General features: G+C 42.6%; 2 protein-coding genes across 2 annotated transcripts; both read right to left on the bottom strand.

Moving 5' to 3' along the window:
• Positions 1-4,042: 4,042 nt before the first annotated feature.
• LOC127781971 (MADS-box transcription factor 7) lies at positions 4,043-8,389 on the bottom strand. The gene is made up of 8 exons (XM_052309044.1): positions 8,125-8,389; positions 7,124-7,202; positions 6,829-6,899; positions 5,534-5,633; positions 5,119-5,160; positions 4,986-5,027; positions 4,544-4,701; positions 4,043-4,346 (listed from the first exon to the last, which is right to left on the bottom strand). Exons 1-8 carry the CDS (start codon positions 8,307-8,309, stop codon positions 4,274-4,276), a joined length of 750 nt encoding a protein of 249 aa, XP_052165004.1. The 5' UTR covers positions 8,310-8,389; the 3' UTR covers positions 4,043-4,273.
• A 1,483-nt stretch (positions 8,390-9,872) lies between these two features.
• Positions 9,873-15,594, bottom strand: LOC127781970 (squamosa promoter-binding-like protein 16). The gene is made up of 3 exons (XM_052309043.1): positions 14,594-15,594; positions 11,547-11,677; positions 9,873-11,104 (listed from the first exon to the last, which is right to left on the bottom strand). The coding sequence occupies exons 1-3, from the start codon at positions 15,091-15,093 to the stop codon at positions 10,368-10,370; spliced, it is 1,368 nt and encodes a 455-aa protein (XP_052165003.1). The 5' UTR covers positions 15,094-15,594; the 3' UTR covers positions 9,873-10,367.
• Positions 15,595-16,075: the final 481 nt, after the last annotated feature.

The raw sequence follows: 16,075 nt of genomic DNA, 5'->3' as shown, positions 1-16,075 counted from the left end.
ACGAAAGATAGGAGATCGGAACTTGCCCAAATAATTAAAACGGTTTTTACATGGGATGAGTTAGTTAATTAATTAATTACTGCATGCGCGCCTTTTTGCTGGTGCTGTTAGAAAAAAATAAATAATAAAACGATAAGTCCTGCAGCTGCACCATGCACGTAAGGCCACACGATTGGTTGAGTCGGACAGGCTCACACAGGCACGGTCCTGGTCTGGATTCAAAGCAGAGAGAGAACAGGGTACGTTGTTGCATCGTGGTTTTAAGCTGGTAGTACACCGTAGTACTCCTACTCAGGGTGCCATGGTGTTTTTGCTGGTCCTCATCAGTCAGCACTTAACTCTAGTAGACTCTACTACTGCTCGGTTGGATAAAGCTTTGGACTAGCGACTCGCATTCAGTACACAACGTGTTCTCAAAAAAAAAAAAAGTACACAACGTACTTGGTTCTACTATGGAAAAAAAAAAAAGTACGAATTACCTCCCTAAACTATCGCGGTCGACCGAGTTACCCCTGAACCCGAAAACCAGACATCATTTACCCTAAACTTTCAATACCGGACGAATTACCCCCCACGACCCAATCCTATCCTACGTAGCGTATGCGTGGTAATCCAGTCAGTATTTTCTTTCTAAAAAAAATATGAGACCCACCTGTCATACCTCTCCTTCCCCCTCCCTCTCTCTCTCACGGGTAGTGCAAGGGCAAGAGGTGGGCGGCGGCGCGAGCGACGGCAGCGGCCACGGCCGCGGCTAGGTCGCGAGCGGCTGGGGCGAGCGCCGGCGGGCACGACGGGGCAACGGCATGGTGATGGAGATGGTGGTGGAAGGGGAGATCGACGCATGGCAGTGGACGAGGCTGGCAGATGGTCGGTGCGGACGGGCAGTGTGCGGGGGCGCTGGGACAGGGCGGTGCGCGACGACGGGCGGTAGGTGGCGGACAGGCGGTCGGTGCATGGGGGCAGGAGCGGAATGCGGGGAGGGCGCGGCGGGCGGCGCTGTGGAGGGCGTTGAAGGCAGCGGGCTACGACGATGAGTCTGCTGCCCTCTCGAGCTCCACTTCTATGGCGACGAGCCCTCTGCTCAGGTGGGGCAGCGGGCGTCATCGAGGTTGTCCTTCCAGGTGGTGGCCACGGCGCAGCTGGTGCTCCCTTCCCAGGAGACGATGGTGAGATAGCCCTCTTCTCCGTTCCGACGAGGAGTCAAAGGGGATCCATAGCCTCCCTCTTTCTCTCTGTCTCTCTCTTTCCTTCTTAGCTCAGGCGGGGAGGACTTGGCGGGTGGCACCGAGGAGGGCATTGGAAGCGACGGGCTATAGCGACGAGTTCGCTGCCCATCCCTATCATCCCCGTCGACTGTCGTCGCCCCACCCGGTTGCTCCTTCGCCGCCTCCGCTTCACCGCTCTGTCACTGTCGCCTCTATTCCAATCCCCTCACCTTCCCGTCGCCCTCGCCGGCGGCTCTACCCCTCTGGCTCCACCATGCGGCGGAGGAGTATGGCCCCGTCGCGTCGCGTCCTCCCCAATCTCGCCGCGCGCCAGTGAGAAGAAAGAGGAGAGATTTTAGTTTACCCTGTTTGACATGCGGGGCCACGATATTTTTTATTTATTTTTTATTGGATTTCCACGTTAACGCCACATGTACGACACGTAGGATCGAAACCGTTCTGGTTTGGAGCAGGGAGTAATTTGTTCGGTTTTATAAGTTTAGGGTGTGAAATGTCTGGTTTTTTAGTTTGGGGGATAATTCGGTTGACCGTGATAGTTCGGGTGGGGGGATTCATACTTTTTCCTTTTACTATACCTCCTCATGAGTTTTTTCACCTTGTCCCTTTTCTATATTTTACTTTTCTTTTAAATAAGTTAATTATATTTCTAGTCTTCATGTTTGTAAGACTTAAAAAAATAAATGTTTGATCGGAACACAAAAATCATATTTCTCATCGTTGGGTGTTTGTATATACTTTTTAATTTTTTTTACATGCAACATGAGTTAATTTCTTAGTCTTTGTAACAAAAGTAATACGTCCAACTCTTTAGGATGAAGAAAATATTATAATAGATTATCAATACAATTATAGAATAAATCAAGCATGTTAATAAACAGAGTTAACTTAAATATATATTTTGGATAACACTTATTTTTAGACGTGAAACAAGTACTCTACGGTAGAATAATGCATGCGTTTTGTATGCTTCCACGCTTTTTGAAGTTTGAGTGTGCTAACAAGACCCACTGTCAGCGATACGCACGAACATATCTTTAATCTAGAGAGAGGAAAAGATAGACAAAATAAGAATATCGAGATACTGATACAATTGGAGAGAAATTGAACAAGGGATAATAGGGCCAGTTCATATTACTGGTATATTAAGTAATACCATTATTTGATAAAATTGATGAATTTATTTGTTATTACCAAACATTGGTAATATCTTTTGACAACAATACATTTACATATAAAACGCTATAATATTATTATAACTATTAAAATTTCAAAATGTTCATTTTGGTAGTCCCATCATATATGCCGTTCACGGCGCCGGAAGTGGAAGTGATCCCGTCTTGGAGCACGACGGGCCGGCCCACGCATATCCAAAGCCCAATTTGCAACGAGCATACATGGATTCCATGGGCCCCCGTATTATTTTCTACTTCAGCTGATGTAGCCGGGCGGCCTCGCGGCGGCGCCGGCCGGGCGGCTGGCGGCTGGGCGGCCGGCGAGGCGAGGGATTTGTGTTGTTTTGTTTTTTTTCTTTTTTTTTTTTTTTGAGAATTTGTGATCCGGATCTGAGATGTATTTGATTTATGTGTGATGTGAATATGTGATGAATTTTGTAGAAGTTGCGATGTATTTGAGATGATCGATTTGAGGATTTGGAGGTGATAATTGATTTGGGATTTTGGTGACGGGGATAGAGTGAAATCAATATATTAAAAACAATGAAGAAAAGAAAAGAATAAAGGAGCAACTGGTATCTAGCCTTGCTCTATCTTTAGTTCCAACCGGGATTAAAAAGGCTCTATCTTTATTCCCTACATCCCATAATATAAGGGTTTTTGAGTGGATGTGACACAACAATGAATCTGGATAGATGGTCTATCTGTTCAAATTTGTTGTATTAGGATGTATTGCATCCACCCAAAATCCCTTATATTATAGGACGAATGGAGTATTAGTTTGTTTTGGCATACTCTTAATAATTTAGATTATAGTAATCCTAAGCTAAATTAAACAGGGAGTTATTTGTTTCACCTACTCATGATGTTTTTTTGTCTTTTGATGCAAGGCCATGGAGAAAACGACGATAACTATGGCCTACATTTATCCACAAGTTTATTCATGGGCCGCCCCACGCACAGCTACGGCCCAATTCGCATGGATACATGGATTCCACGGGCCGGAACTGGTCATGGGCTGCGCACTCTTGGTTGTGTCCTTTTCCCTATTTATTTCAGCAGATGCAGTACTGTTTCTACTAGTACTCTACTTCTACTATGTGATAGCATCTCAGATACTCTCAAGATTTTTTTAAAAAAAAACTTAATACGAAACGTGAAAAACATAGCTACTTCCTCCATCCTATAAAAAACGAATCTAAAACCATATGTGACATATTTTAGTACTATGAATATATACATATGTATGTCCAGATTAATAGGATCAAGATGTGTCATCCGGTACTAGATTGGTTTTTTATGCGATGGAGGGAGTACGCTGGAAGGATGGTAATGATGCGATAGAAATTTTTTAAAAAAACTTTAATACGAAACAAGAAAAACATAGCTAGGCTGGAAGGATGCGACAGTGAATCTGTCATGCCATCTACCCCGTTAAAATTTTTACAAAATATCCCTTAATTTTTTTAATATTAAAAAATAAATGTAAAGTATATCCATGTATAAAATCAAATAAGGTGAATATTCCCTATAAAAAATGTAGCATATTCCAGAAAAATATATTTGTGTTTATCAAGTTAGTAATATTTTTTTTATCTGTAGCAAAGTTAAGGCATTTAGCAAGTACAAGTGAACTAAACAGAATGGAATGAAAATGATAATAATACGCTTAAAGTTGATCGCAGAATATGTTCAACAGACACCGATAGTTTTTAAGGTAGTATCTCACACAAGTTACACACAAACAGGCTACATACGAAACTAGTTCAAATCCATCACTCCAATTAAGTAGCTAGCCATGATACATGCATGTATGCGGCACCACATATATGCCACATATCCTTGTTATTTCGTAATTCATTGTCCCCGTCATCATCATGGTAGCCATGGGGGCATGTAGGTGTTCATGCACGCACTGTTCATCGCCTCATGATGCTCTGCAGGGTACCTGCAAAACAGGTATCACATTCAGACTTTCAGAGGCATATATAAGCAAAAAATATAGCCATTATTTAAAGATCTATACAATATTAAGTGTGCATATACAAAAACTAGCCTAGCTAGCTATATTGTCCTGGATCAGATTATATATATAGACCGGCAATTGGTTCCAAGTATATATAGGAAGAGATCATATGAGCATACCCAATCTGAAGGGTGGGTTCACCAGCAGCATCAAGTGGATGGAAGAACCCATTGCCGCCGTGAAGAGGCTGCTGCACTTCAGGCTGACGTTCATAGCCAATTAAGTTGCAGCCCTGCTCCCACACTTGCTGCCCGCGAACATGGTTGCTTTCCTCCAGCTACAGTTTTTCAAAACAATTTAAATGATATCACATTGCAGTTATTTTCAATATCCCTTTCACTACATTAATCAGGGCTTCCATTCCATGATATCTGCATTATATTGATCATGGACTATATACTCCATAATTCATATATATAGGAAACACACCATAGTTCAGTTGAGGTTTATCTTAAGATTCTTGGTCATGAATGATTAGTTGAATAAACCTTTCTTTAGATGGAAGAGTTGTATAACTTGCTTTTCTCCTAAGGAGAAAGATGGAAGAGTTGTATAACTTACTTTTCTCCTAAGGCATCTATTTGCTTCAGAAACCATTTGTTCCTGTAAATTAAGTAAACAGGGTCAATATCTACTACTGCTAAGGAAGAAAAATGTGATCAACACTTTGTATTGATAATTCTTAAAAATATACCTTTCTCTGAAGCTCCGTCAGTTGGTCAACCAGATGTTTTGTCTACAAGAGGATTAAAAGCATTGAGAAGTAAGATTTACAATTCAGATCTTTCATGCATGGGTTCCTATAAATTTTACGCAGGAAATTAATAATTGCGTGAGGTAGCTATCCACACGATCAACAATAGGGCTGCATTTAAGTCAATTGCATCTGCATGCAACATATATGGTGTGTATGTACTCCTTTGTGTTACTTCAAAAACTAGTGCTACACACCTACACCCTTCGTCTAATACAAAACACAATTCTAGCTAGAAACTTAGATACACGTGTACACACTGTCATAGGATTGGAATTTTTTTTTCCACAGAGGGAGTACATGCATGCATGCATGGTACTTGTTTGTGATCTAAGCACCCAAAAACAATCATTACCCTTGTAGTTCTGACGTGCTTCAGGGATGAATCAAGCTGCTTCTCTAGGCTCTCGAGCTCTTTTATGCCTAATGAATCAAGATCTTCACCCAGCAAATTCCTGTCATAGTCCACACATAGGGGTAGAAGATATTAGTTATGTACATATGAAAATTAGACTTCCACTTTCAATTACTATATTGAAGTACAAAAATGAAGTTAATTAACTACTAATGTTTCCAAATAAAATTTAACTTACAGCGTGTGTTTCAAAATGATGTATTATTACATGTGTAACAGCTAAGCTAATACTCAATACTATGTACTTCTTCATTACGCAGTTGCATGTTAGAACTACGACCTGCGAGTAGTACTACTATGACATGCATGTATGTGATTTTTTTTTACCAATGACATGTATATACATCATGTTATATATAGATCTTATCAGCTGGTCGACAGCTGCCTGTCTAATTTTGAGTAGTACAGTTGATTTCTTGATCTATTGGTTAATTAATTAATGGTGAGAATGCTATAAGAACCTGGATTGTATATATGTGTGTCCTCAACTAGATTTTGATAAAACAAAATAGATTTGAGATGCTTTATACTAGTTGTATGATTGATTTGTATGATTGATTTATTCTATGAGCTTGTGACTTTCTCCCTCCGTCCCAAAAAAACGAATCTAGGATCAGATGTGACACATTCTAATATAATGAATCTGAACAAAGGTATTGGTGTGTTTAGTTCCAAAGTTTTTTTTCCAAACTTCCAACTTTCCATCACATCAAACCTTTCATACACACACAACTTTTCAGTCACATCTTCTCTAATTTTAACCAAATTCCAAACTTTGGACCGAACTAAACACAGCCTATGTTTAGATTTGTAGTATTAGGATATGTCACATCCAGTACTAGGTTGGTTTTTTATGAGACGGAGGGAGTATATGGTACACTGTTTGTGCTTTGTTTTTATTATTCCACCTATTGATAGCCCGCCTATAATAGCTAGTAGTTGTGCTACTATACCTTAAAATTAAGATGCCCACCTAAGGTTCTCTAGGCTGATAACATCCAAGCAATTAGCTGGAATCAACATTTAATTACTGTTAACATGATATTTTTTTTGTTTATAACGACAGCACTATAAAAAGAAATACTATGAGTTTATTCACATCATTCTTGCAGCGCTATGACATCGAAAATCATATTTTTGTGGTACAAAACCGCTCTTGCATAAAATCGTCTAAATGCAAACCTAAAAGCATCATCAAGAGAGAAGCTTATCAGTGAAAATGCATCATAACATGCCTTTGAGTCCGTTGTAAATTTTCAACCCTTGCCTTCAGTTTGAGGTATTCATTGCGGCTAGCTTTCAATTGCTGAAAGAAACAAAATAGTTGACCATTAATTCGATGTTTTGAAAATGCATGTGTAGGACATATGTATATAACATATTGCAATTGCAAACCATCTCCTTCATATGCACATGCTATTATGGTAGTAGAAAAGTAATGTTACATGTGAGAAAACACTTATGTGGTCAAACCAAAATTAGTTTGCTGCATAATAATGGGTGTAATTAATGAACACAATTAATAAATACCTCACTTTCTCTATTTTGGACAGCTGTTTCGGGTCCTGCGTAACTGCATTTCTGATACTTCTCAAGCGTTTTAGTCATGCTACAAAGTTCAAAAGACAAGAGGAATTAATTAAAATTAGTGCATGCATGGGATCACAAGAAGGAGAGATTAACGATGATTAAGATCTACAATAGGGGCATGGCACATTTACTACCACAATGCCCTTTTTTCGTTGTCATGCATTCTAGCTTAAAATACATTCAGAAATGGAACATATGGTTCTTGCAAGCCCCCCTATGAGATTATATTGTTTGATTAGTAGACTGAAGCCGTTGATCTCTGTATATATACTACTGCTATATAACACAGTAGACAAGATTCTTCTTTTTTTTTTTAAAAAAAAAGTCTCTAGTTAGTTTTTATGTCTCTTTACTTTGGTTATCAACAAACCATCATTTATTTTGCAATATTATGCATGGAAGTATATATTGGACTACTTCTTTTAAGGATTTAGCTAAGGGAAACAAAGAACCTTGCAGATCCAGAAGAAAAGGTCGTAAATAAGCAAACTTTTCAGTTCCTTTGCGAGTTCCGAGACCACACATGAAGAAATCGCACGTAAGACGGACAGATCGGAGAAGGAAACCAACTGGCAAACTAAAGATGTGCACCGATCTACCACACGGACCAGGAAGCAAAACCCTAAACCCAGGATATTGCCCAGATCTATCCCGGCGTGAAAACCCACGGTAGCAAGAGCAATCTAGCTAGCTAGGTAGCGTGCGGTTGAACACGCCACAGCTCGTTTCTTGTCAAAAGATCGTATGCAGAAATCAAGCCGGCATAGCATGCAGCTGGAATTCCGGGCAAAAGGCCGATGCAGCTAGCTTTTGATGATGCATGAACAGATCTGGACAGGACAGATCCAATCGAAAGGGTGGCTAATTAAGCTTGCGAAATTGAAGTGTGATGTGATGTGGGTTTGATGGATGGATTAGAGTAGCTAGGAAATGAAATGAACCTCTGGGTGCTGCAGAACTCGTAGAGCTTGCCGCGGTTGGAGAAGATGATGAGGGCGACCTCGGCGTCGCAGAGGACGGAGAGCTCGTACGCCTTCTTGAGCAGGCCATTCCTGCGCTTGGCGAACGTCACCTGCCGGTTGATCTTGTTCTCGATCCTCTTCAGCTCCACCCGACCCCTCCCCATCCCGATCGATCTCCAGCTGCAACCAACCAACCAAGCTAGATCTCACCACCACCACCACCACCACTGCAAGAAAGCAAGCGAGGTGGAGGAAGGGGATTAAAAGGATGGAGATGGTGAGTGGGTGCCATTTTCGGCAAGGTCGTACCGGGTGGGAAACCCTAGATGCTCGGCAGCGTAGCGCGTTTCGGGAAACCAGGATGGGTCGCGTCGCGTCCATCGCTCGCCGCCCATGCCCATCCATCCGTCCATCCGTCTTCTTTACCACGACTCGCCTTTTCATTGGTGGATGGATGGATGGCCATCACCATTCACCACCACATGTGACCTGCCTGCCCCTGCCCTGTGCGCCATCGTCATCGTCGTCGTCGTCGTCGTGGAGCTCGAGACTTGGAGAGTGCGTGTGTTTGAGTCGGGCCGTGTCCGATTCCCTACTCGGGAACCCACCGGTTTTGGGCCAGGAATGGTATATGTATGGGCCGTATGGGGTTTAGCCGGTGTAATTTGGGCCTGGAACAGCATAGGCCGTATGGCGTCTCCATTTGGTGGGCTGAAGCCTGAAAGTATGTGCCATTGGCCTCACCACGGCGGCAGAACCTTGTAAGGACTAGGGAGTGATTGCGGCTTCTTCTTCTTCTTCTTCTTTTTCTCTGCCATTTTTCTTCATCACCTCTTGAATTAGGCTAGTTGAGAGTTCGATCGCTCTCCATTTGTAACGGGTGAACTTTAATTAGGGCGAAGGATTTTTAAGTGGGAAAAAATAGAGGAGTTTGAGTCCGAAAGAGTAATTCCTATGTAGATTTGTTGGATTGATTCAAAGTAATTTCGTCGTCCGTATTTTAGAGGAATTCTAGAATAAAATCTAACCTCATATTTTTCGACTTCGTTTGAGAATTGCGATGCAACTTATGTCTCTCCCTTCTCTCTCCAACTAATCACCGTAAAATCTTAATTTTCTGTATTTTTTTTTCTAAGCTATCCAAACATCTATTTTGGGCAATTACCATGGGTTTGTTTCATGGACTCAATAAATTATTAAATCATGGTATCACAATCCTATGTTTTCCCTATTTCTATATTTCTTTTAATATTCATACGTTCTATGCTAGATTTAATTTAAATCCTTTATAAATCTTTAAAATTTCTCCGTTCCAGCGAGGCTCAAGATCTGACCTAGAAACTCAATTTCGCTACTGGGGGACGTGTGCACAAGATGGAATGGTATGCTTATTTCATTTCTTGTGAAATTTTGGAAAGGTTATGTAGGACTGATTTGAAGGAATTTTGTAGGATAGGAAAAAGTTGCTCCACATTTTTAGAAGAAATTTCTACCACAAAAGTTCTAACTATATTCATTCAAATTCCTTTTAGAGTTGCACTACAAGTTGTCTCTTTCTCTCTCCCTTTTCTCTCCATCAAATCACCGTACAATCATAAGTTTTCTGTATTTTTCCTTCTATCCCAACATCTACTTTGGACAATTACTATGGGTTTGTTACATGGAGTATTCAATAAATTATTAAATCATGATATCTCAATCCTTTATTTTTCATATTATTGTACTTTTCACAATCATGCATTCTATACTGAATTTAATTCAAATTCTTTATAAATCTTTGAAACTTCTCTGTTCCAAACGATGCCTAAGATCTGATCCAGAAGCTCAATTCCGCTGCTGGCCGACGTGTGCACAAGATGGATCAGGTCAGGGGTGAATTAATCCGTGATCTTATCTTGTCTGATAGTAGATTAATACTAGAGCATAATACTCCAACTGCAAGTTTATACAACTTAGAGTCAAAACTGAAAACTGCACAATACTGCAGTTCTCACTTGGCACCATCATGTTGAGACCAATGATCTCGCGAGGAACTGATTTATGATGAATTTTGTTCACACAAATCAATGCTGTAATTAACTCAAATGAAGGCAAGAAGAAGAAGAAAAAAAAAAGGAACTTACCATGGCAGAAAAGAACAGAAACAATAATTTGATCACTGAAAAGAAATGAAGAACCAACTCTACTGAAACTAAGGCAGCAACATACAGTTACTGAAAAAACTACTGCCATGAGAACGGCAGAGACGACGACGTGCCATCAGATGAGCCTTCGCCGCCGACGTGAAACATCCCATTGTAGTTCATCTCATTGTCATTGGAGCTCAGGACTGTGTTCAGCTGCTCGCTCTCCACCACCGGGCAGGAGAAACCGGCCGTCGAGACGACGACGGCGGTGGCGGCGGCGCCGGTGGCCGCCTGATGATGCGGCCGCGCCGCGAACCAGGCTGAGCTGCCGCCGCCGCCGCCGCCGAACTGAAGGCCAGAGATGAGAGGCTGCGCCATGGGGATGTGCTCGGTCGGCTGGACGACCACCCGGCCACCGCCGACGTCGATGGCCGTGGAGTTCGCCGGAGCTGACAGAAGAGAGAGAGCACAATCGGAGTCGAGCACTTGTGTCAACCCACCATCGGAGAACATCTTGCCGCCGCCGCCATGAGGAGGAGGAGGAGGAGCTACCGTCTTCAGAAGTGGCTGGCACACTGAAGCAGCAGCAGCAGCTGCTGCCTGATCCATTGGCACGCCGCCGGCGCTGGCGCCGGTGCCGAAGCTGATCTCGCCTTCCTGGAGGAAAGGGAAGCGGCGGCCGCCGTCAGAGGTGGAGCCAACGAAATGCTGCTGCCTGCTGCTGATGCCAAGAGGGATTTGGTGGTGCGTGTAGTATGGGCTATCCTCGGTTTTGATCATCCCTGTCCAGCTTGGCTCCGGTCTCGGCGTCGCGAACGGTGAGAATCTTGCCCCTGAATTTTGATGCGATGTTTGATATATCAGCACAAATTAGTACATAAGATATGGTTCAATGCATTAGATGTATACTAGAATGCATTACATGTTACAAGATGTCAGGATTGAAAGAACAGAGTCATAGCTGAACCACAGTTCTGAGAAACGCCTAGGGGTTTTCTGGCTAGCTTCAAAAGGTGATGGGCTAGACGACCTGGGTTCGAAGCCTCACTCCTTCTATTTATTTGATATTAGGTCATTCCCTAATATTTGCGTTTTTTTTAACCACAGTTTCATTTTCTTTTACTTTTTTTTTACCATGACTTATCTATGCTATTAGCATGTTTCATAGTTTTTTTTCCTAGTCTAACAATAGTTAGGAAGTCTGAATGACTATATCCCAGTTAATCTTATATGAACTGCGATATCATAGAGTGGTAATAATAAACAAGAAAATACCTTGTTGGCTTGCAAGATAACTTGCAGAGTTCATGGGATCTGGCTGTGGCTTCCTGCGGCGACGGTTGTGCCCATCTAGTCGCTTTCTACAGCTGCGCTTGGCCTCATCAAACTCCTGAAGCAAGTGAAACCTGAAGAAAGAAAAGCCTATGATCATTTAATTGCATTGAAATTAGCCAAATGATGCTTGAAACCCAATCCAGAAGAAGTAATTTAATCATTCAGTACCATGAAACCTTAAGAAATGACTGTACCTAGGATGTACGTCTTTTTAAAATTCTTACATGATAAAATACTCCTGAAACATGATCTGAAGTTTTGTAAGGATGCACCACAGTTCTCACTAAAGAAACGTCAGGATAAGTATTCTCAGAATAATTTAATATACTGTCTCCATATTCTCTCTTAGAATACTCATATACCAACACAAGGGACCACAGGAATTTCATCAGTTAATTAGCTCTTTCCGTGCTTGGATACTTCATCTTAGATAAATTTATTGAACTGAAGTTCTGTCAACGGCAGAAAAATATTTTAACCCCACTTGTACATGGACCACAATACAGTGGATGTGGATCCATAGGTATAGAAAGCTAACATCTTGTTCTGACTCTGAAGATCACTTAATTTATAAAGTCTGCATGCAGCAGCATAATGATCTTCCCAGTTTGCAAACACTGACGAAGTAATCAAATCATTGAAAGACTGTCCCCACTGGGTAATGTGTATTCTCAGATAAAGAGATTTTTTGTATCATTCTCTTTTTAAAGATAAAGAGAATAATTGATGAGACAATCACATAAGCATCCTACAAGTTGTGCTACTGTGTAAAGGAGCACACCACAATAAAAAGTACTTAGTTGTTTGCTATGTCTCTGCAAGATAAAAAATGGTAGAGTCTGGTCTTATGCCAATATACCATGTATTACTTAAAACTGGCGCAAAGTGAAATAAGATGCAAATCCTTCTGACAATGTGCAGTTACATTTTATAAAAGAACTAACAGATAAAATAGGGAACTTTCAAGTTGAAAGGCAGGAAGGCATTCAGTAGGACAATATTGTACTAGTTCAAGGAGTGGACAACAAACTCCAAAGTAATTTTGTAAAGAGTATGTCTGACTAATTTGGTGCTATTATGTTAGTTCTGTTCACAGAATATCTCCATCTATGACCAATCTTGAGTATACATCTTTGTTCAGAAAACAGCAAGGTTAGAAGACTAGCTCAAAAGTTAGAAGTGGTGTTAGAAGTTTAGAGCTCTGATAAAAACAGGGGCCAAGGTGGTACTGAATCACCCTATGATACTCAAACGATGTAAAAAAAAAAAAAAAGATCTCACAGAACCTAGTGCCAATAAGTCTGAAACTGGAATATAACAAATGAATGTAACTAAGACTGACTTTAGAAAAAAAATCTTTAAAAATTATAAGACAAGAAATCTCATCATTCTTTCATGCAATAGTGAGATCCAATCAGGGTGTTCAGGGCTCCATTTTTTTTCTTCTCCAATAGAGAGCACCCTGGCTATCTGTATCCACTGTGCTGGCTTGTAATGGCAATGCAAAACCCTTTCCAACAAACCGAGACATTAAAAGCTTCATATATGTGTGGCCCAACCTTAGGAACAGAGGTGTAAATGGTGAACTTGTAGTAGGGCTACATGGTCCTTTCCCTGTACAGGGGTGCTTTAGTGCAGATCACATCCACAAACTCTCTCTTTCAGTGGTACAACCATCTTTCTAGGTTTGGGCATCCACATCTGCCTTTCCCTTCCAAAACAGACGGCGTAGTAAGTGGTAGTAGTAGCTAAGCTAAGGTAGCTTAGCTCTCATGGCAAGAAGCAGCACAGCTCAGTCAGATATATGTGGTAGGCCAGCTGCCTTGAGGAGAAATCAGAAATTCAGAAAGCAAGCAGGGTGTGTGTCCCAGTATGCATATGTTCTTCCAGTTTCGATGCCATAGTTGAGGAATCAATCAATCGATAGCTAGCCCCCACGCGAAAAAACATCGACAGGGAGAAGTGCAAGAACCAAGTATTGTTAACCACTAAACCAGGTGCTACCGTGCTAGTAGTGTCACTAATTACAGTGACTATATTTATTTATTTATTCATGAGAAAATTAGTTAGTACTGAACTAGGTGCTGATTTATTGTTCTTGTTAGAGGAAGCAGACGGTCATATTCAGACAGGAGGACACTGAAAATAATATCATAACAGTCTGGTGGTAAATTGCCTAATGTGATCTCTGGCTGATGAGATTCAGGCGTCAGTTCTGTTTTTTTTTTTTCTCTCCCTCACTTTTTTTTCTGTCTCTATCACTTTTTTTTCTCAGTAAGCAACAAACACTGAACAACTACAGCAGCTGCTTTGCTCTTGAGCAGTGCAAAAACAGTGCAGCTACTGGTGAAGAAGAGATATAAAAAAGAAAAGAAAAGATGATAGTAATAAATCTAAAGGCGAGCAAAGAGGCAATAATTTGGGGTAATACGAGTTGCCGAGCTAAAGGATAGCATGAGGGAAGGCTGAAAAGGCATGCCATTAAAGGCAAAGCTGTGCGTCCCTGAAACGAGACAGCCGGATAGTATGCTCCCAATGGAAAGGAAGTAAGAGACAGATAGATGATGATGAACAAAGTCCGAGGCTGGATGAAATGGATCAATGAAATTGTGCTTTGCAGTACTGAATTAATTTTGATCCGAAGTAGCGTAGAAATTAGAATCAGTAGATGCAGATGCATGTACTGCACAATGGTCAGTTGCAACTGGAAGCAAGAAGAGATTGTGCAAAGCCAAAAAAAAAAAAAAGGAGCAAAAAAAAGAGAAAAACTCTTGCTTATCTTCTTTTTCTTTTGTTCAGCAAAGAGAATGATCAGAGACAGTGACGCTGAAAAGAAGTGGAGAAATTGATATATGCAGTTCTTGATGCGAATTGCCATGACGTCTTGGGGTGTTTTGGGCTACGATTTTTTTTTGTTTTGCAGTGAATTTGGCGGGAAGGAAGGAGACAATGGTTGGGAGGGGGGGGGGGGGGGGGGGGGGGGTTACCTGCTGCACTGCTGGCAGAAGCGCATCTCGCGGCCGGAGACGACGACGAGGGGGGTCTTGGAGTGGGCCTCGCACACCTTGTGCCGGCGATGGTAGTCGCGGCACTTGCTCAGGTCCTCCTTGCACCCGTCCACCGCGCACGACGGGCACTGCTGCTGCCCCGCCGCCGCCGCCGCCGCCGCACCGCGCGGCCGCTTCGCCGGCGCCGACGACGCTGCTGCTGCTGCTCCCGTGGCGGCGGCCGCTGGCCCCTTCCCCTTGGCCGGCTCGCCCGCCACGGCGACCCGCGGCTGCGCGCCGCCGCCGCCGAACTCCCCCAACCCGCCGAGCTTGAGGTCGACCGAGCACTCCTGCCTGCCACCACCCCCCGCATTGACGCCGCCACCAACCGCAGCCGATGACGACGATACCGCCGCCGGTACACCCCCGCCGCCGCTGTTCTCCAGCTCGTCGGCTAGCTCCCAGCTCACCGCCGGCGGCATCTTGAGATCCCACTCCATGGCCGCCGCCGCCGCTCGCTGTAGCTCAGCTCAGCTCAGCTTAGCTCCCGCGTAAGCTTGAGCTGTGTGTTGACGCACGCACACACTGGTGTCGCTTTTCTTGGCTGGCCTCCTCACTCTCGATTCCGTGGCTGTCTCTTTTGCAAGCAGAGATCAGATCACCACTCGCATTATTAGTAGGACAAACACATCTCTCCCCCTCTCCCTCTACTGCTTACTAATTGCCATCACAAGTTAGATGCGACGTAATCACATCATTATTAGACCCCCCTTTGAAAAAAAAAAAAGGCTTTAGGTTCTGAGGAGCAGCATGTTATGTACGTATCTGGTTGGTAAGTTACTACTGGTTTGTTTCTGGATTCTGTAGCTACTTAGACTTTATTAGAAGATTCTCGCAAGAGTCTTTAACTATTCTGTTTAGGAGAGTTGAAGATTCCGAGATTACCTTAGAGGTTAGTTTCAGAGTTGATAGAGATCTGTCTATCTATATAATTAGACTCTAAGGAGAGGGGGATTATATAGAGTGAGAAAGGTATATATGATTTCTAGTGGAATAAGGAAAGTAGGAGTAGTGGCAAAGATCTTGGAGCAACAATACCAAGGCCCAAGAGGGCTGGAACTGGGGGTAGTCAGTTACTCAGTACTTGCAAGAAACAACTGGGGGCTGTAGTGAAGGATGGTGTAGGGGAGTAGTGTGTAACTGTGTACATGTAGTATTCATGTACTGTGCAGTGCTATTATTTGCTGGGTTTCTGCTTCCCTTGCAACCATTCAATCCCTGGCAGGCATTTTTGAAGGATGAGCAGTAGTAGTAAATGGTGAAGAAAGGGGGGGTTGGCCGGGCCCTGCAGGGACCATATGCATGCTTTGATCTTTTTGCACTGCCATGGAAGGGGGGCTTGTGGTGCTTTGTGCTACAATTATTGAGGTGAAAGGTTGTGTTTTTAAAGCTCAAGGCAATACCATCCATTCCATTATTAAT

Source organism: Oryza glaberrima, chromosome 8 (assembly GCF_000147395.1).
Source record: "Oryza glaberrima chromosome 8, OglaRS2, whole genome shotgun sequence".
Classification (NCBI taxonomy): Eukaryota; Viridiplantae; Streptophyta; class Magnoliopsida; order Poales; family Poaceae; genus Oryza; species Oryza glaberrima.
Note: the sequence above shows the minus strand (reverse complement) of the source record. Positions and strands in the feature narration are given on the sequence as shown.